The 20,182-nt window shown below is 42.1% G+C and overlaps 1 protein-coding gene across 2 annotated transcripts in view; it reads left to right on the top strand.

The window, feature by feature from the left end:
- The window catches only part of VGLL4 (vestigial like family member 4), an 89,976-nt gene extending 79,201 nt beyond the window's left edge, over positions 1–10,775 (top strand). For both annotated transcript variants that reach the window (XM_054838793.1, XM_054838792.1), the window contains 3 exons: positions 2,387–2,609; positions 5,880–6,000; positions 7,922–10,775. In XM_054838793.1, coding sequence (XP_054694768.1) covers positions 2,387–2,609; positions 5,880–6,000; positions 7,922–8,190 — 613 coding nt within the window. In that variant the 3' untranslated portion in view covers positions 8,191–10,775. The remainder of the gene's footprint in view (positions 1–2,386; positions 2,610–5,879; positions 6,001–7,921) is intronic.
- The last annotated feature ends 9,407 nt before the right edge of the window (positions 10,776–20,182 follow it).

The raw sequence follows: 20,182 nt of genomic DNA, 5'->3' as shown, positions 1-20,182 counted from the left end.
GAATGCTGATGCTGCAAAGTAGTCTTGTGAATTGAAATGGTACCAAAGTTGGCAAAAGATCGAGATGTAGCTCTGTGAGAATGAATTTCCTGGGGGTTTGTGTGCTGCTTATTGTGTCTAAATCTGGCCTATAAAGAAGGATTCAAGAAACACATGATTTTCAGAGAACATCTTGAGCACCAGCTGTGAAACCTTAAAGGCTAGATTTTATGATGAATTCTGCTGATCTGCAACCACTAATTTGTAATTAGTTAAAAGGGACAAGCGATAGGCAGGAGGGTGGAGGGAGGGGATCCAAATGGTTACAAAAAACATTGTTAACTCTGTTGGCTGTTCCCTCCTAAGCATGTCAGGGGAATTTGGTGTAGAGAATAAGCTGCATCCCGAGGTTTTCAAGTCACCGGCTGCCTGGTATCATATTAACCCTAACTTGTACCATGATAAATGACTTGAGTTTTGATTCAGGCAGCAATAGTGGATTTCTAACTTACACAACCAAGTGACTCTTGAGCAGGCTGAAGAATAGCACTGCAGACCTGTGATTAGTTCAGCAAAGGCCCTGTTCCTGAATACAGCAGAGATTTGGACCCTCATCTCACAAAAGATTACAGCTTTTCTAGCTCTTACATGAGCAGGGCCACGAGGATGACAAAGGTTGGAGAAAATAGGTTGTTGAACAGAGAGATGAACTCAGGAGTGGCATGAACATGATAAGCAGGGAGCGATGGCTTTCTCTCTCTTCTAATACAAGAACTAGGGCAATAGCAGACCAAGCCATTAGGTTTTAAGTTTAAAAGAAACTAAAAGAGGCTGTGAAGAAAAGGTACTTAACAAACTATGTAGTTTAAACTGTGGAATCGACTGCCACGGGATGCTGTCGAGGCTGAAAGTTTACTTGGTCTCAAAAGGCACTTGAACAAATTCCGTGCAACACAGTGACCACCCCGACTCACGGGGCAGGACCGCAGAGCATCCCCACATGACAGGCCTAGTGGTGTTTCGGATTCTCCCCGAGGCACGCCCTTGACAGCGAGAAGCTGTCAGCACGGCTGTATGGCCACCCGGGATAGCGGCACTGGGGGAGCTTGAAGCCCACAAGATCTTTCTGTAGCATTTTTGTTGATGAGCTTTGGGGTTCCTTATTTTCCTCTGTTGGCAGGGCTTTTTTTTTTTCCTCTCAGCTGTCAGCATTCCTTTTTGAGAGACTTTCTCAGATGTTGAAATAGGCAGTAGCTGCTTGGAATTGTAACTTATTTCAATATTGAATACTATTTGTACATCTTAATTTCTAGCATTACAAAAAACATTTTTTTATTCCTTTTCTGTCTCTGCCTAATATTCATTTGAGCATTTTTAAAGACTGTTTCTGCATATTAATCTGCTATGATATGCTTTAAAAACTGGGGAGAAAAACCCTTGTAAATGGATCTTGCCCTCTTAATAGCACACAGGACATATAGGCCGCTTCACTATTATTTCAAGAGCTTTCTGAAGACCGAATATATTCTCCATAGAACCAGCTTTCCCCTCCAGTGCTTATCTGTCAGATCGACTGAGTTCGCTCTTTCACAGTGAGGCACTAGGCATTGCAGCGTGTTAACTCTTACCATACTGGGAGGTTCCAGATTGCCAGTCATGCCCATGCTTACCTAAGTAAGTGGATATGAACGCCTGCCTTTGCCAATAGGAATGAAGTAGCTTTCCTTTGATTCACTGCCTTCCCTTTAATGACGATTACATTGCTGTATGCAAACTGAAATATCTCATACTTCAGTACAGAGTCAGTATTATTTTAATTGCTGTGAATGATAGGCTGTTTATGTGAGTAGATCTACTGAGATTTACTGTTTAGTAGTAGTTTGAAATTACTCTTTTAACGAACAGTTGTAATGCAGTGATTCTGAGATGAGTGCAGTGTAGTTTGCTTTCCCTTCATTTTCTGCTCTGAAAGTTTTGCTTCCTGCCTTGACCCACTGCATTTTCCTGATATCAGCCATGTCTTTTGAGTAAAATAAACTTTTCTTGGGCTTCAGCAATGCTTAGAGAATATTGCAGTTAGGAGATGGAGTGGGATTAATAATATGTTAAATGAGGAGGTGTGTGATCAGTTGTTACTTTCAGTGGTGCCTTTAGATAAGTATCTGAAGAAATTCTAGGCTGAAAAAAAATGTTGGTTGCCAGAGCTTGCAACTGTAAATCATTGGCGTATCTTTGCAGGGAGGTGGCTGGATAGACCAGGGATACCTCACTGAGGGATTCTATGCCCCTCCTCCCAACCAAGCAAAATGCATGGCCTCCTGTTTCCTAAAGGGATTTAATGTTGCATATCTCATTATGGCTTGTAACAACAGTAAGTCCGTTGACCTTTCTTTCTTTAATGCCTTAGAAACAAGACTGCCAATGGAGATTATCGGAAGGAGCACAGAGAGAGAAGTCGCAGCCCAATAGAGAGGGCTGCTGCCCCAACAATGAGCCTTCACGCCAGTCATGTGTATGCCTCAATCCCAAGCTTGACCATGGATCAACCTCTAGCACTGACCAAAAACAGCATGGATGCAACCCGAACAGTCGGCATCACACCTACACTGACTTCTGTGGAACGGCAGCAGGTACTGGCTTCTAGGTTGACAAGAAACTCTGGGTGGTTGTAGGAATCCTTGCTGTAGGCACAACGAGGACTTCCCAGATGTAAGCAGAACGTATTGCGAGTTACAATAGGTAGGCGATACTATTCTTCAGGCAAAATGTATTTTAAAAACGCACAATGAATGTCACAGATCATTGTGTTTAATGTGGATAAATCACTGATGATTAAATCTATCTGCACAGATTTCTTGGCTTTTCTGCTTTTTCTGATGCTTTGCTAAACTTGTGAGCGCATGTGCGTTAGTGGGGAATTCAAAGTCTGTGGTTGAACGGAGCTCCAGTACCTGCCTAGGCAATAACTGATGCAGTGCACAGGTAAAGAGGGTATTCACCTGTGCTCCTCTTGGCAGTCAGCGCGTGCTTCCTCCCACGTACCAGCCGGGACTGCTGAAGGAGAGGTGCCAGATGGAAAGGGCAGAAAGGAGAATTTTGCACTGAATTTTCCAGGTGAAAGAAGCTGGAATGACCTTAGTTAGTTTAGCCAGCCAAAAGCATTCCTTGCGTTGTTCAGAGCAATGTTGTGTCACTATTTCATAATGACTTTTCCTAAAGCAATGATTTTTTAATTATTTTATAGTTTATTTCCATATGCTGGAGTGGTTTGGTTTGGTTTTGACTGGTTGGTTGGTTTTTGGCTTGCCGTCTTGTACACTGTATTTGTTTTCCTTTGGAACTGCTGAAGACAAGCCATCTCTATGCAGCTTATACAGTAAGTTTTCTTATATGTCAGACTTGCTTTTATCCCTCTCACAAGTGGAGAGACAAAGCAAGGTAACTGAGTTGTGATGAGCTGCAGTGTTGAGAAATTGAAGTGGCCCGTGTACCCAAGCTCTCCCTCCCTCCCGCCCTCCCTCCCCTCCTGCCTTACTCCCCTGCTGTGATACCCTGCAAAGGGTAAACACTTTGAGTGGATGATCTTTCAGAGGTTGGGATTTTTCATATGCAGTTATGAAAGCTTTTTGTCACTGGAGCCATGTACTTACATCTACCGGGTAGACGTTCACAGTGGTTGGCTGCGTACAGTAGTCTCTTACGTTTTGCTACGCCAAAATGCCTAGCTTTACACTAACGTTGCTGATATCTTGCATCATTTGGCACACAGATTGCAGAGTTATTGTTCTGTGCAGAGCGGCTCCGCTTTGCTCTCGGCATTCCGTGATGACAGAGGAGGAAGGGACAGGCTTCCACTGACGACACTGGTGCCCTTTGATAGTATTACCACTGTGTCTCAGCTTAGCAGCTACCACCACCGACACTTGTCTATTTTGGTGTGTTTGACTTGGGCTGATTCCTGTCACCCATTACCAGATTCCTCTCTCTTTTGTTATCTTTGACATTTTGAGCTAGATTACAATCTGTTTTCTCAGGAAAATAGGATGTTGAGGTAAGACCTTGCTAAGAGCACAGAGTAGAAATCAAACAAAGAAACAAGTGTATTGAATATAAGAAACTGTAGTTTGATGATCTGTTGTTTTGTTTTGTTGGTTTTGGGTTTTTTTAACCTTACCATGTTGAATGGGATTTCATCTTTTTAATAAAGAGGTGGGGAAAAAAATGCCTTTGTATTTTAGGTAGGGTTATTCAGCTACTGTGGTCACTGCTACTCAGCTGATCTCAATATTTTCATATAAAGATGTACAGTCTGCTCAGTGCACCTGTACAGACAGAACGATACCAGGGGATTCTGTAAGATGCCTTATCCTGCCTCACATCCTTTGTGATGTTGGTACCTGCATTCTTGAGACAAACTTTTTTACTACCTGCCTCTCTCTACTTCCCATCTCTTGCATGTCTGAAATACTCTTCTGAAGAGATAAGCATATGCAGGCTTCTCAAAAGCCACTTCATAGATACACAAAATCTTGGCCCTACAAAAAAAGAAAATAAATACTTCCACATGTGAACTGTTTACAGAAAAATCAAGTAATTCACTTTTTTTTTTAACTGCACTGACAGCAAAGTAAAAAAAGTAAATAAGATTGTAAATGGCATCATTCCCCTTGTGTCTAGACAAATAGCATTAAACCTCCCCTTGAAAGCTCATCTCTCTTTCTTTGGTCTTGCTATTACTCTGTCTAAACTAAAGTACCACTAAACAATGAAAACTCCTTCCTTCCTCACTGACTTTGTATGGTGGTAGGTAAAGCAGTGATTTTTGTGGGTTTGCTGCAGAGATTTGTAAAATGGACAAGACATTTAAAACTGTGTTAATTACCTCAATTCTGTTAATCTTTTGGACACTTAACAATTCGCTTGCATTGAGTCTAGCAAAATGGACTCCTTGCATCATAAAATATACCAAAGATGCAAAGCCAAAATATTCTGATACTCGTATTACTGCCCTTCAGTCACCTGGAGAAACTGTGACATTTCTTAAGGCCTTGTTTCAATGGAACATTTATGTAGTAAACAACTGTAAGAAGAGTATTTTATGTTTACACTTTGTACAAAGTATACGCTGCGGAATTGAAATTATGTGAACAGACATTTTGGGGAATTTGCAGGTGTTGAGCATGAAAAAGGATGATGTTTATTAAGTAGTGCTGGAAAGGCAGGTTAATTACAACAGGAAAGTACTTGCGGTCGAGACTGGCTTGGGAGCTCTTCATATGACAGTTGAACTTGATGATGAACTTAAAGATTCTATGACTTTAAGATTCTGTATTTTACCTCTTAGGACCTTATTGTTTTGTGGCTCAAGTACGGAATACAGAATTAGTCAGGCTAGGACAACTTCACTTCTGAGTGAAAAATTATTACATTAAAACTCAATTAATGCTAGGAAGAGAAATACCTGCAAAATTTGTAAAGCCCTTCTGAGTCCTGGGATCACAAGGATTTGTGGACATAGAATGAAACAAGTATTTAATGTGTTGACATTTAGTTCTTCATGTGTAATGTCTGTGAAGTTGAAACAGGCACTGTAAAATCACTTTAATGCTTCTCATGATTTGCTTTTATACTGCCCTTTTTCTATATGGCCTCTTACCACTAAAATAACTAAGAACCACTATGGAAATGCCATGTGGTGCTTTTTTTTAATCAGAGAAAGAAATAATAGCTGAATATTTTGGGGTTTAATATGCTTTATTGAATTAGATAGTTTATGGGTTATTTCACTGCTGGGATTCAGTTCAGTGTACATCTCAGGCGATTATGCAATGAACTGCTGCTAATAACGGCTTTGGCTAATTGCCTTAGTGAGTGAGTTTTCTTTTTTTCTTCCATATTAGAACCGTCCATCTGTAATCACCTGTGCTTCTGCGAACAACCGGAACTGTAACCTCTCTCATTGCCCCATTGCTCATAGCGGCTGCGGCTCGGCAATGCCTGCCTACAGGAGACCCTCGAGCAGTAAGTCACGCGTCCACACTCTTAACTGCCTGAGGAGAACCTGAGGAGAACAAAGTCATCTTGCTAACCTTACCTGTGTAGGCACTGATGTGTTGAGAGGAATAAAATGAGGTGGAGCAGTAGACACCTTTTTGTATCCTGTCTGCCCAGAGACATGCTATCACACACCCCTTCTGCAGTCTTCCTAAGCATCAGTCCTGACCCAGAGTAGAAAGTTGCCGTTTCAAAAGCAGGGAGAGAGAAATGTTCTTTTTTCTTGTTTTGAAAAGCTTCTTTAAAAAAACAAACAGACCCCCCCCCAGACAAATAAGTCATTGTGTTTATGTTACTCTAACTGACACACAGCAGACAGGGCCAGCAGATCCAACCACGCTCTTGTTTGAGGAGCCATAGTTTCCCCAGCCTTTCAGTAGTCAGTAGACTTTTATGATTCAGCTGCAGTCACGAGAATCTTTTCCTGTCGATACAAATACTCTCCCAAAGCACACACCCTCCACCTTTCTCTGCAGGGATAACACAAAAAGCTTTGGATGGCAGTTGCTACAGCAACCGAAGCAGGGAGCTTTAGCTTTTACCTTCTGGGCAATTAGTACTTTTCATGAAATCTTTTCATGCGGTACTTGCTGGGAAACCTTGGGATGTTTCTCTCCACTTTCTTTCACTGTGGGACCAAGGGAAAACACAGCCCTTTCATTTCAAGTCATATACCTGCTGATGCATAGATTTAACACGCAGCATTTCCAGATGTCCCTGGCAGTGGGGCTTCATCAGCCAGAATGGGTCAATGTAACAATACCTGCATGATGTAGGTAGGAACCTAAAAGTCCATAGTAGGTTTTTTTGGGGGGGGTTAATTCGTTTTTTTAAGAAAGATCAGTGTATAGTTGAAAACTACAATTAGAAGCTGAAGTGAGACCCTGGAGGAGCTATTAAATTCGTAATGTGTAATGTAAAACCCTGTGAAATCAGTGTTTAGGGGTCTAAGATGTTAGAAGTTTTCTAGAAAGCTGCTGTTACTTGTCAAAGGAGAGCCCCTTCATTGAGACCCCGGCTGTCTTTACATGGGCTTTGGAATAGTGCTAAGCGTTTTCAGAAAATATTTGTCTTTTGTCATTTGAAGAGGTCTTTGTGCAGGACGCTCACATTTATTTTAGGATCAATCGAGCCTTTCTGTAGCATGCAGGACAATGGCATGGATCCTGAGAGTTTTAAGTATTTTTGAAAGATAAATCTCATTTAGACACACATTTATTGTTTCTAAATTGTAAAATTGCAACTCTCTCGCCTTTAGTCTGAGGAATTTTTACTATTATCATTCAAAACCTGATTTTTATGGTTCTTTGTTCCTCTTGTAATAGTATTGCACCATTTTAATGCTCATAGTGCCTAATGCAGAGGTAACGATTCATTTAGATTTCTGACTGGCTCCTAGCACAAGTATGTCAACTAAGATGAAACCCTGAAATCAGCTTTTGGCATGCCACAATGTAGAACGGGGTCTCCTCGCATCTGACTGGTATCAGCAGCCTTGGGACCTGATTTTAAAGAACTGTTTCCATCTTTAGTTCTATTTAAGCCTAACTATAAGTTCTGTGTGATTGTTTAGGGAGAGGGTTTCCACAGAATCGGGGCTGTAGCTGTTACTGGCCTGGGGGAGAACTATAATTACATATAAAATGCTTACCTGTTGCAGGTCACAGAAACGCAAAAATATTTAACTCCATTTACTACTTGTTTTTCCTTTTAACCCCTCCCATCTTCTTCCCCACCTCATTCACTCCTAGTTCTATAATGCCATAAAGAAGTCTTGCTTTATGCCGCAATGATAGGAAAGGGGAGGAAACGCGGGTTGCGAATCTATAACGGGGTGCCGGCATTCTGCGCTGAAATAACGTATCTTCTGCCTCCTCTACCCATCCAGCTACCACTGCCTGTGACCCAGTGGTGGAAGAGCACTTCCGCCGAAGCCTGGGCAAGAATTACAAGGAGCCTGAGCCAGTGGCAAACTCTGTGTCCATCACGGGATCGGTTGATGACCACTTTGCCAAAGCACTTGGGGATACGTGGCTTCAGATCAAAGCTGCGAAGGATGGAGTCTCCAGCAGCCCTGAGTCTGCTTCCCGGCGGGGCCAGTCTTCCCCCTCCTCTCATATGGTCAATCATAATCACTCGCCCTCCGTAGTCTCCTGAAGAGAGGACCGTTACGTTTGTGAATTTGCATGGTTTGACTGAGCTTTGAACAGTGCTTAAATAGTGTTGGGGGAGGGGAGATTAGTTTTCGACACATGTTTTTTGTGTACTCACTTCCTGTTTGTAAAAGGGTGCCCTTAAAGATGATAGCAGGAACTATTTCATAAAGATTCATACAATGTAGCATCCTTTTTTCCTGCCTCAATTACCAAAGAAACCTCTGATGCAGATCTGCTGCCCCTTAAAAAAAAATAATGCACGCTAATCCACAAAAGCCATTACACTTAGTTGGTTGACCCAAATGCTTTTTGCTTGTATTAGCTTCTCAAGACTAGAATTTGTCTGGTTTGCTTACATTGCGCCTTTTGTTTTGGTTTTTTTTTTTTTTTCCTCTGTGAAGTAATTTTGTATGTATATACTTGAAAAGAACTGTCATGTATGATTTGCACTATTGGAGGAGGACTGAAGTTGCACAGCAACTTTCTGGAAGACGCTAATATTTTGAGGGCAAACTGCTGAAAAAAGGGTTTAAGGATGACATTTCTATCAGTTTGATTTTTCTTAAAGCAAAACAGCTTTGGAAGGGGAAGTCTCATACAGGTTATAGGTCTTTCTCTCTTTAGATTTCAGGTGCTTAGTGCTTGCAACTGGACTGCATAATTTACAGAACACGGGCATTTTTTCCTAAACACTGCAGTTTGTTAGAATAGAGCTGAGGTTGGAGGGTTCAATAGTGCTTAACGATGCATGTTTTATGAAAAATAGCTGGTATCTATTAATGTATAGACAGTAAGAATCAATACTTATTAGCTTTTCTTCAGAATTAGTTTATTTTTGTCAGTAACAATCCTAGATATACTTACTGCTGGTACAGTTGTACTCTATGATATTTGTATTTGATATTCACTTTAGTAGCAGCCAGCAAAAGAGGACAGCCTCAGGACAGGCCTCAAATGACGCAGTTTAGAGATATACGATGCGTGGTACAGGATGCTATAGCTTTGCGCATGACTGAGTAATTGTTTCTGTCTGCAGCGCTGTCTGCTTAACAGGAATTTGCTTCCTAAAACTAAGTCTGTGTAATCCACCTTGAACTAGCTGCAGAAACTGCTACTGTTACGTATCTTGGCTGGACAACAGATTGTTACAGTTTGTGAAATAGGATCTTTAATTTTTTTAAGCTTATTCATAAACCTATGCCAAGTTGCAGCATACATTCCTCCATTAGAGAACTTTATACAGGTATTACTGCATTTATTATCATTTGCTATATTAATAGCTACTAACTAGAAATTAGGCAATAGAGGCAGGCATAAAACCACAGCTGTGCTAGTACTAAGAGCTTCTCTTCTTCTTGTTCAGTGTAACTACTCTCCCCCGTACATTCCATCTTCCCAGTACAGTTGCAACTAGGGCTTTTTTTTTTTATACTGGGTTACCTGAAATGATTGGTTCTGTGTAGAAAGTTTGAACTAGTTGGAAGATGAACTACACGTGATGTATTATGGACTACGTTACAGTATTTGGTCCATTGTGGCTTTTATTTTATGGTTTTTTTTTTAAAGTTAAGCTATTTAATTTGGAAAAGGTGCAGGGTAGAAAGAGATCGGGAGATTGGCTCTTACTCATGTTGAAAAGGTGGCTGCTCAATTTTCTTTAAAAAAATTAAAAAAAAAAAAACCTCACAAAAACCCCCAAACACCTAAGCCCCCAGTTTTACACATTTCACTACCATCTTACTGGGTAGTCAACGCTTCCTTGCTTTGGCATTCAGTACCCTACTCTCTGTAGGAAGATTGTTAAAAGAACACTTTTTTATATAGGTAACTTTAAGACCATCGTTACGCTGTGCGTAAAGAATGTACAGAGAAATTTGTAGGTATTTTTTGAGGAACAATTAATTTGTTAATGATATGTAGCTATTTAATTTTTCCCTTTCCTTTATTGTAATCATTCATTTTTTTTGTTTGGAGAAAAAAGTTGATCTTTTTTTTTGTTGTAGATTTGTCTGTAATACAGTAAAAGTGCAGGAACACAGTTATTCTATGAGAACACTGCATTAGCATTAATAGCCACTAGTTTGTTATTGCTACAGGCTACTGAGCATTGTAACAGTAAAATACTAATACTGTAGATGGACTCTGTGGAAAATGTGACTCCTATATTTCTTTGTAAACACAAATAAGATAATGTTTTTAAAGCTAATATTTTCAATAATAGCTGTTTTACAAGGTTACATTTACTTATCTGAGATAGGTAAATGGATTTGAGGGCAATAAAGATTTAATGTGATATGTCCAGTAAAACATGTATTAGACACAATAATGTCGTGAAAGCCAAAGGGTTGGGGGGAGGCGGAAGGAAACTAAACTGAACTCACCGTCATGAGACGTGGTGAAGTTTCTTCACAGAGCCAGGTTATCTACAGTTCAGTCTGAAAGATTCTCTCTGTGTTTGTAAATCTGTAATATACCATTCTTTTGTGGCCTTGTTTCACCTGGAAAAAAAAAAGGTTTGGCAGGCCATCTTTTTTTTTTTTTGTACTTAAAAGTAGCCTTAAAGAACAATAAAGTGCTCTTAAATCACAGGCGTGCCCGTGCCCATGTCTGTGCCTTGGGAAGGGAGGAATGTGGGTGCTGGACCTCAGGGGCTGGACGCAGAAGCGAACTACTGTCCATATCGTGCCTTCCTTCCGAGAAACCCATCTTGGGTAGGACTGTCACCCTGCTGTGGGGCTGGGGTCGGGGCTGTCAGGAAACAGCCTTTCCAACTACAACGAGAGGCCACAGCTGCCAGAGCAGAGGGGGACAGAACCACCCCCAGCTTCGGGACAGCTCTGGGCACTGAGCACATGTGGGCAGCTGTCCCCTGAGTGGGTCTCGGAGTGTTCGCCAGAGCTGCTCTCCCTGCGGGCTCAGGCAGCTGTGCTCTTCTGAATGGAGTGCACCAGCAGGAGCTCCTCAACAGTTACCAGTTTGGAAAGTACTGGCTAGCCATGCATGTCTGTGCTCTGTAGGAAATGACCAATGTCTTGGTTTTCCTTTTGTTCTGTCCCCCAACTTCTTCAAGTTACAGCTAGAGAACAGAAATTATTCCGTAAAGATGGCGGCTGTATTTCAAATGTAGACAGCCATGGTCTTGTGTTTTGGGTGAGCAGCAATTTGGGAGAAGATCATTCATTTGACTGGCTAAGCCTTAAAAACAAAACAAGTGCTCTCATTACCTGATTTTTGAGAAAGTTCGGTGAACCAGGCAAGAGCCATCAGAGGAATTTCTACACTGAATATAGTAGAGGCATCTCCAAAATTAAAAAAAAAACAAACAAACAAAAAAACCAACCAAACCCTAAACATAATGATACACAAAGTTAGTATTGTATTAGCAGTGCCTAAATGGTTTGAAACACAAAACAGGCATGGCATGTGTGGCATTGTTACAGTAAAGGGCTGTTTCTTGGGGTGCAGGGGAATCCATCAAGACTGATCAGTGTGACACATCTGAAGAACATCCCCCTACACACCCGTGGGGAGCAGCCCAGCAACGTGCACTGAGAGCTCTTGGGAGGGAGGCCAACTCCAACAGGCCCCACAGGCCTCCCAGTCTGCCTGCCGAGGGGAGCAGGTATCCATTCACAAAAGTCATCCCTACATCAACATTCGGGGCACTACATGGAGCAGGATGAGCAGCACTGCGCTCTTTCAACTCAGGGACTTAGAGAGTTCTGTTTTCTACATAGTAAAAGGGAAAAAAACCCAGTATTTCTTTTTTTTCCTACCACAAGTTTTCTGATTAGCAGCAAGCAGTAATTTAGCACAAAAGGGTAGTGCTATGGCCTAGAAAAACTGGGCTGTACCCACACATTTCATATTACTAAGTAAGTAAGTCCTATACTATTTGTAATGGCTTATCTTTTTCTGTGAGTGAAATGAAAGGCAACTTCCAGCTATGCATCTGTACTCACACGCACACATGCATGCATATGTTTTTTTTTTTCTTTCTTTACTAAGCAAAAATAATTTAATACAAACCAGAATGTTAATTTTAGAAAACAGACCTGACATCACAAACACCCCAGGCCTTAGGTTTGGCTCTTCTTGCATAGCTCAGTGGGTGACCTCTCCTGAGTACCGGTTCTGTGTACCTCAAGCTGCTTTAGTTCTGAAAAAGAACTTTACATACAAATACAGAGAGAGGCCAGGTAGATGGGCAGTGATAGTTTGACCCGATAGTGATACAAGAGGCGTATATAACCGTACAGGCACAGCGGCAATATGTCTGCGTAATTGCTAAACCTGTACTACCAGCGTTGCTGGTAAATGACCACTGATGGTGCATACCCAGTAGGGCTGAAGGGACCTCGCACAATGTTTATTTCCTCTAAAACGGAGAACAGGCGAAGCAGCGAAGGGAGTTTATGGAAGTACCAGGCTCAGTTTGATCCCGCCCGGCTCTGTGCCGAACGCAGGCAGACTGAAGTCAGATGGCTGTGGCGGTTCCTGCCACTGCTGCAGAGCACGCAGCAGGGAACTACTGCAGCTGCTCAGCTGCTCATAAAGCAGCGACACTACTACACAGTGCAACTGAACTGTTAGGCCTTAAAACTGGCACACGCACAAAACTCGGAATTGTCACCAGTTCGGCGTCGCAGACCGGCGCTGTGACTGCACCAGTTGAGAAGCGGCTCCACAGGCAGCAGCTGAACTGTGGCTGCAGCTGGGCTGCACCTCCCCGGGGCCGCAGGGGGCTGCTGGCGGTGGGAGCCAGTCCAGCTGTTCCTGGGAGGCCACACCCGCCAACAGAGAAACCATGGTGGGAGAAAAGCCTTGTTCACAAGCCTGTGTGCAACAGCAGTGTGAGGAGTGCTCGCTGCTTATGCTGTACGAATGCCTCCTTACACTACAAAAGAGGTGATGCACAATGGCTGTGTGAATGAAGACTTCTCCAGTATCCAAACACCATGCCAATACGTTGCGGTGCTTAACATGATACTCTGGCAAAACACATCAGAAGTATTTTAAATGTTATTTGTGTAAGAAAGAGCTCTACTCACCAGCCTTGGCACAGTGACGCTTGGCTGAAGGGAACATTCACCTCTATCTTTAGGTCCTTCTTGAGGAACAGCAAAATTAGAAACCGGGCTGCATCCTCCTGATACGCAGCAGCTTCACCTGGCATGGATACAGATCCAAGCACGTTACAGTGCCTCCAGCTCTCTTCCCTTAGCAGACAGTTATTACACAGCTAGATTATGTTGTGTGGCCCATGACAAAATATACCGATTTAATAACTAAAATATACTAATTTAATAATTTTTAACCTTTCCTTCAATGGGAACGTTCTGCCCCTCTCTGTGGAACAGCTAACTCAAGTGCATTTCTTGGGTAGAAGACAGCCAAGAGATAATTCAATTGCTTGTTTTAAAACTGTAGTTCCATACAGCTCTTGTTCTTCAGACAAAGCTCTCCTATTTTTCCCTTGGCGCTCTCGTGTCACAGCACCCAGGGCAGGAGCACTACGCGTCTCCAGAGGCGGATGAGGGAGAGCTGCTCAGCGTGCGCTCTGTCTCAGGGGAATGTTCACCTGCTCTGGCAGAGGCTGTTCTGTGGAGGTGCCGGGGGGCTGAGGCAGGCAGCACTCCTCACCAAGAGGACATTTAATACACATACGGGTTTTTCTCCATCAACAGGGCACAAGCCTTGAAACAGACCAGCAGATCTGGGGAGATGCTACTTACGTCCGCATGCGTGGCAATGCCAGGAATATAACTGCTTCCGCACACGGCCTTCCCACTGGGGCTCAACCTTCAGTCTTAAAACCTTCTTGATTGTAGCAAAGCTCCTCAGTGCAGTCAAGCCTAACCCTGCCCACGCACTGTCCCAGGGAGACCCTGCCACTAGCCAGTCATTGCTGGAGAAAAGGTAAGGGCAGAGCAATTAATTTCATCCTTGATCTAAAGCCACAGACACCCACGTCTTTCTCCAGTTCTCTAATTTTGGATTTTCTCCAAGACATTTAATAGTTTACAGCAAACTCAGGTGTCTTAATAACACCGTCAGCACAGGCTGAAAGAAAGCTGCAGAAGACACCTAAGTTCAGTGTAGAATAGCCATTGCAAAAACAGGGGTTAAACTGCAAGACGATAAACTAAACTTTATTTTTAGTTAAAACTCCAAGGACAAATCTGGTCCTGGTAGATTTTATCTGACATAAAAATGGTAGAAGGAGCACCTTGCAGCAGCACTGTAGAGCTTTGATTTCAAAACTACAGTTTGAATTCCTAAGTCTTCAGTCTGCCACAAAACATTTCTCATCAGATGATGGATGCACTTCCCCAGCATTTCTCCATGTTTACTCTAGACTAACTGGTGAGCTTGGCATCAGCTTTGAGTTTTATTTGCAGAAAAATTTTCAAATTTTCCTGCTTAATTCTGCTCGGCAAATCTGATCATCACATTTAGAGAAAATCACAGACAGATAAAGGCACGTTCCGTGAGCAGGAACTCCTCTGCTGGCGTGCGAGCAGGACCCCTCTCTGCAGGCCACTCTGCCGGGGCTGTGACGGGAAACATCACCGTCTGGGCAAAGTGCTCGGCCGCCTTGCTGACACGCACAGCGTTCCTGAGCTTCACTCGCAGGACTTTCCCTCTCCTCAGGAACTTCCACGCTGGTAAATACTGACTTAAGAGAGACAGCTCTCACGGGACCCGCATGGTGGCACGCATGAAGGGAACCAGATGCTCCACTGAGACTACCATTAAAGTCTCCATACATGAGTTATGCTTAACATGGACAACACATCTCAAAGAGAAAGGAGATACAACCCCTTTGAATGAGACCAACATACAGGCCCTGAAGAGACACAGTGGGACCAGTGCCCAAATCCCACACCGTTCCCAGCACAAGCTCCTCCTGGTGCTACATGTGGACCATGCCATACTGGCGGCAGCCTCCATCCTCCTCTGACAGCAGCATCCCTAAGCAACATGACATAGGAAATTCTCCTGTTTTCCTTTGTGATACAATCAGGAGCCCAATTCATCAGCCAACAATGCGCTAACTTCAGGGTTTTGTAGCTGCTAATTGCTGTATCCCTTAAGCATTTATACGATTGACATGCCTCTCTGTTAAGAATGGCTGGCATGGGATTAGTCATACATGGATATTCAGATTGACATGCAGTTATATTTTAACTGAGCTGGAAAAAACAGCATTTCTTTTTCTATAGGCTACTTTTAAACAATGACAAAGCAGTTACTGACTCCCAGTAAGAACACACTTCCTTACATTCACATCAGACTGTTTCAATCGGGTTTTTTTTGGCTTGTAGGCCAGCCAGTTACGCTGCTCACTGTTGCACTGTTCATTCTAATTTTACATTTTATTTTGCTACGTAGCAGCTTTCTTAAATGCCAAGGAGAACATCTGTCTTCTCTCCATCACAAAGACAGAGACAGAGGCATCTGTCAACATGAAGCTGTGTCAGCCACATGCCTGATACATTTAATAGTCAAAAAGCTGCTTATCTTAAAACTGTTTACTCAGTTTGGGCAAATACTTTGCACATAGAATACTTCTGATAGCGCTCTGCTGTTCGTGGTGGAATCAATGTTACTGTTTTAATCCAGGAAAACACAAAGCTCAAATCTCCTGCTTCCTGAAATATGAAAATAATGTGGGTCTAGTTGTATTAATGATATGTGACTTGTGTGTTAAAATATACACATGACATACCACTGCAATTACATTAGTTCTAGTTAGTTAAAGAGAAAAAAAAAATGTGTCAACTAGTTTAAAAAAAAAAAAAAAAGGTTCTCAGCCTAAATCCAAACTTTTGTTCTTCACTGATCCCCTATAGTACTTCAACCTTTTTTTTTTGTTTTGTTTTTGTGAGGGGAAAGTGGGAATGAAAATAATGGAAAGAAGTAACAATACTTGGAGATTAAAGCAGGGGCCTTTCCTTCTCTTTTCCTTCCCAGTGACAAATTCTTGAGTTCCTACTAAGGGTACAGAAAATCTGAGACTACTGACTTCTTCAGCATTAGATGCACATACTCCAACAGTACCAGAGGTAATGCAGCATTGTTATGGGGTTTGCAGCAGCAAAATCCTTTTCTCTTACCTTCACTGACATACCTTTATTTCACTTGCTGTTACTTTCATTCATCAAACATTTTCTCATGGCATGAAGAGTTACTGACATTGTTCTGGCTGCTGGAGCTTGTTGCTTTGTTTTATATACTGATAGAAACACATCTATGGTGAAAACAAAGCCAAGTAATAGAACCGCAGAGAGTTTAAGAAAACTTAAGAAAAAATTAAGCCTTACCTCGTGACACTCCTGACATACAAGCAGTCATCGTTATCACCTTGGATTCCCATCTCACAGCTGGGACACAGAGCACTACAGCCGTGGGTGTCCCAGTGCCCCGTGGGTACTTCCCTCAGCAGAGCCGTGGCTGCCGTGGAGAGGCCGCTCTGAGGAACGCAAGCATGTCTCCCAAGTGCACGGGGAAAGCCCCTGCTCCCTCCCCGACAGCTTCACCTGCCATCTCCTCACCCTGCGAATGATCTCAAGTAAGCAACCTGCTTTCAAAAATGATTACAAACAAGGATGTGATTTGAATAGGCAAGAAAAAGACCCCAGGTGAAAACCTCCTGCCACCCATCTGACTTCCCCTACCAATGAAAATGCTGGAAAGAAATTAACCGGAACAGATACCTAATTGAAGAAGATGATAATTTCTTCTCAGTATTCAGAGTTGCTAAAATTAAAGAAAAGCCATCCTCTGTTGCGAAGGTCTTTTTTATCTTAAGGGTAACCTTTCGTCACCTAAGTCTCTCCTTCCCAGTGGCTCTCATACTTCCCCCAGGAATTTGAAAACCAAGCTTAAAAGAAGTAATTTCTTAATTGGCAGGGCCAATTAAGTAAAGTAACAACTGAAACCAGTAAACCTATTTCTTCAAAAGTAAGCAACGTTCTCATTTTGTCCCCTGAAACGCAGACATACATATGTACATAATTTACCTTTTGCTTTGAGAAAGTCTTGAGGATCTATCAGGAAAGCAGAATTAGCTAGTCCAGAGGAAAATTACACATAAGAGCATGCAAGACATTTTCTTTATTGTAATAAAGGCGTGGCTGTCTGAATATAGGCTAAGAACGGGGTTCCGAATGATCAGTCATATAAATGTAAAATGCGCTTCAACTTTTAAAGGTGTTGTCTAAAATGTACTATTTCAGAGATCTTTGTTTTGAACCGCTCCTCTGCCATTTCATGCATTTGCTAATTTAGCCCTCAGCTTCCCTAGTCTATCCAACATAATATCATTAGCTCAAACGTTGGGTTTTCAGGCGGGGAAATGAAGAAAAACCCAAGTCCTGCAAAGCCACCACCACACAGAACGTGGTGGGATTCTAGGGCTCTTGTTTTAAAGATTTTCATGGCAAGAACAGATTTCCTCATGACAAAAAATAATGCTTTTATTGTTGCCAGGCTTACAAATGCAGTCTGTAATGTGAGTCAATCTATGACCTTTCAGGATGATGCAAAATCAGCAGTAATAAATCAAACGGTGACTTTGCTGACATGTCTGTAACTTTAGTGATTAATCCAACAAATAAACAATTTCTGCTTGGAACTACAGGAAAGAGGAGTGTGGGATTTTCCTCCTGCTCTGCCCCATTATAGCTGAACTCTGGATGCAGTTTTGGCCCTACCAGTTCTCACAGGAAATGTGAAAAATGCCTGGGCAAAGGCTGAGGATTACAGTCAATAGCAGATCCACCCATTAAAGCAAAAGAAGCTAATGAAGGCAAGAAGAAATATTCTCCTATTTATATGAGAAGTTTGTTCCTTTTAACACTTCTGTCCTTCTGTGACATACTCCCAGAGCTAATTACATGCATTTTGCCCTAAGAGAAGTGTTGCTTTTACCAGCCCAGCTAAATCTAACGCCCACATTGCACTGCCTTCCTCCCTTCGTAGCTTCTGTTAGACCCTTCCCTCCATCTGCACAAACTGTACAGCGTTCCGCGGAGCGCCACGGCCTCTCCAGACAACCCCTGGGGCTGTGTGAAGCTAGAGTAACTTGGCATGACGTGCCTTGTGGCTGGCATAAAACTGGAGTAACTTGCCAGTGACTACAAAAGTAAAATCTGCCCAAGGCTCCAAAATCTGCAACTGTACAGATAGTTCTTTGGACTGACTTTTTCTAAATGATAAAATAAGTTCTTCCCTTGAGCTATTAATAGCATAGAAATCCATACTCAGAATGCTGATTTCCAGAGCTCAACAAAAAGAAAACCATGAGCGTATCCAATTTGATTAGCTGCCCAGAATGTAACATCTAATGCTGGTATACAGAGGAAATAAAGCATTGGAGCTGCCAAATATGTGATCTTGCTACTAGAGAATCAACAGGCTTTGGACTTCGGGACTTCTTTACTCCATAGCCATTCAGAAATTGGTTTCTGCCTTCATAATATTAAGGAAAGGATATAGACCATTGCTTTTATATTACTTGCACAAATCTCAACTGATTTGTTGGCTATTTGTCCTGCAGAGATACCAGGGCATAAGGAACAGAACAGTATCAAAGTGTTTCAGTGACTCGAAAGCTTTCTTACCACACAGTTATTGTGGTTATAACTTACGTGAAGGATTGTAAGGTGGGGTAACGTAGTAACACTGATATCTCACCACAACCGTGTTATATATTCACAGAACTCACTGAAATCACTGCACGAGAAAATATTTCCCTTGAATTTTTCAGAAGCAAAATTAAAATCAGGTTATTATAAATATTTACATTTGGAATTAATTCTGTTCTTGAGACATTTAGCTTCACATTTTCAAGTCATTCTACACAGCCACAAAACAGATGTGTTCATTTTTAAATTAAAGAAAAAAGAAAACAGATTTTTGGGAATTGAAGGAACACAAAACAAAAAACCCTCAGTGTTGGGAGACCAGCAACAACATTTTGAGAGTTGAGAAAGCTATAATCTACCCAACTAGCCAGACGGATGAATAGTAAAGATTCTCTCCTCAGGAAACCTCCGTTGCTTAGCTTTGCAGCCCTGATGTGGGAATTAGCTACACTACAACCTCAAACCAAAACACTTCAAGAACTTCCACATAGGATGGTGTTTAGGGAGCACAGGGAACGTTCATTAAGGTACAGGATCCCATCATGAAGCTTCCAGATATTTTTTTTTTTTTTTCGCTCATGGGTGAGAAGACTGCTTAAGCAAGTATATTAGTCTAATTCCTCTGTAGCTACAAATAAAGAATGTTCCTCTCCTTCCTGAGAGTGCTAGAAAAGCTGGGTGATAAAAGAGAAGTAGCACTTAATTTCTGCAGCAGAGTGAAAGGGAGAAGCAGAAAGCTGGCTGGCTAACCTATACTCCCTGTGATCCTTTGAAACCTCATAGCTACAGCAACCCATAAGGATGCCCCAAAATAGAAGAAAATTGATGCTAAGCCTCAGGGGAACTTCCCATAGATAGACAGGCCCTGACCAGAAAAAGGGATGTGCTAAGATCTGTCAATAGCCAAGGAAACAAACTGAAGTTCTTAGGAGGAACATAAGCTACTCAAAGTCAATGACAATACCTCCCGATCTGGAGCATCCTCGATCCATTGCTCCGGAAGCCTCAAACAGGCAGCCAATCTCTCTACAGTGGTCTGTCCTGGCTCTCTTCCAGGTTCCTCCTCTTCTGGCACTTCTGCTTTTCTTCTGCCCCTTCGTATCTCCCATCTAGAATGGAAACAGGATGAAAAGGAAATATTAGCATGGTAGGACAAAAAAAATGACTGGAGCTTCACGACAACAGAGATTTGGGGCAGCGGGCAATGATTTCAAAGGATTTCAGTTTATTTGCTCTTCTCTCTTAATTGAATTTTCTTTGCTGTTTTTTAAGGTAAGTGATTGTACATATGAGGCTAGATTTATTTTGTACTTTATTTGTGAAAAGTTTAACTGGGGAAAA

Source organism: Grus americana, chromosome 11, assembly GCF_028858705.1.
Source record: "Grus americana isolate bGruAme1 chromosome 11, bGruAme1.mat, whole genome shotgun sequence".
NCBI classification, from domain to species: Eukaryota; Metazoa; Chordata; class Aves; order Gruiformes; family Gruidae; genus Grus; species Grus americana.
The sequence above is the reverse complement of the archived record's forward strand: the minus strand, read 5'-3'. Positions and strand labels throughout refer to the sequence as shown.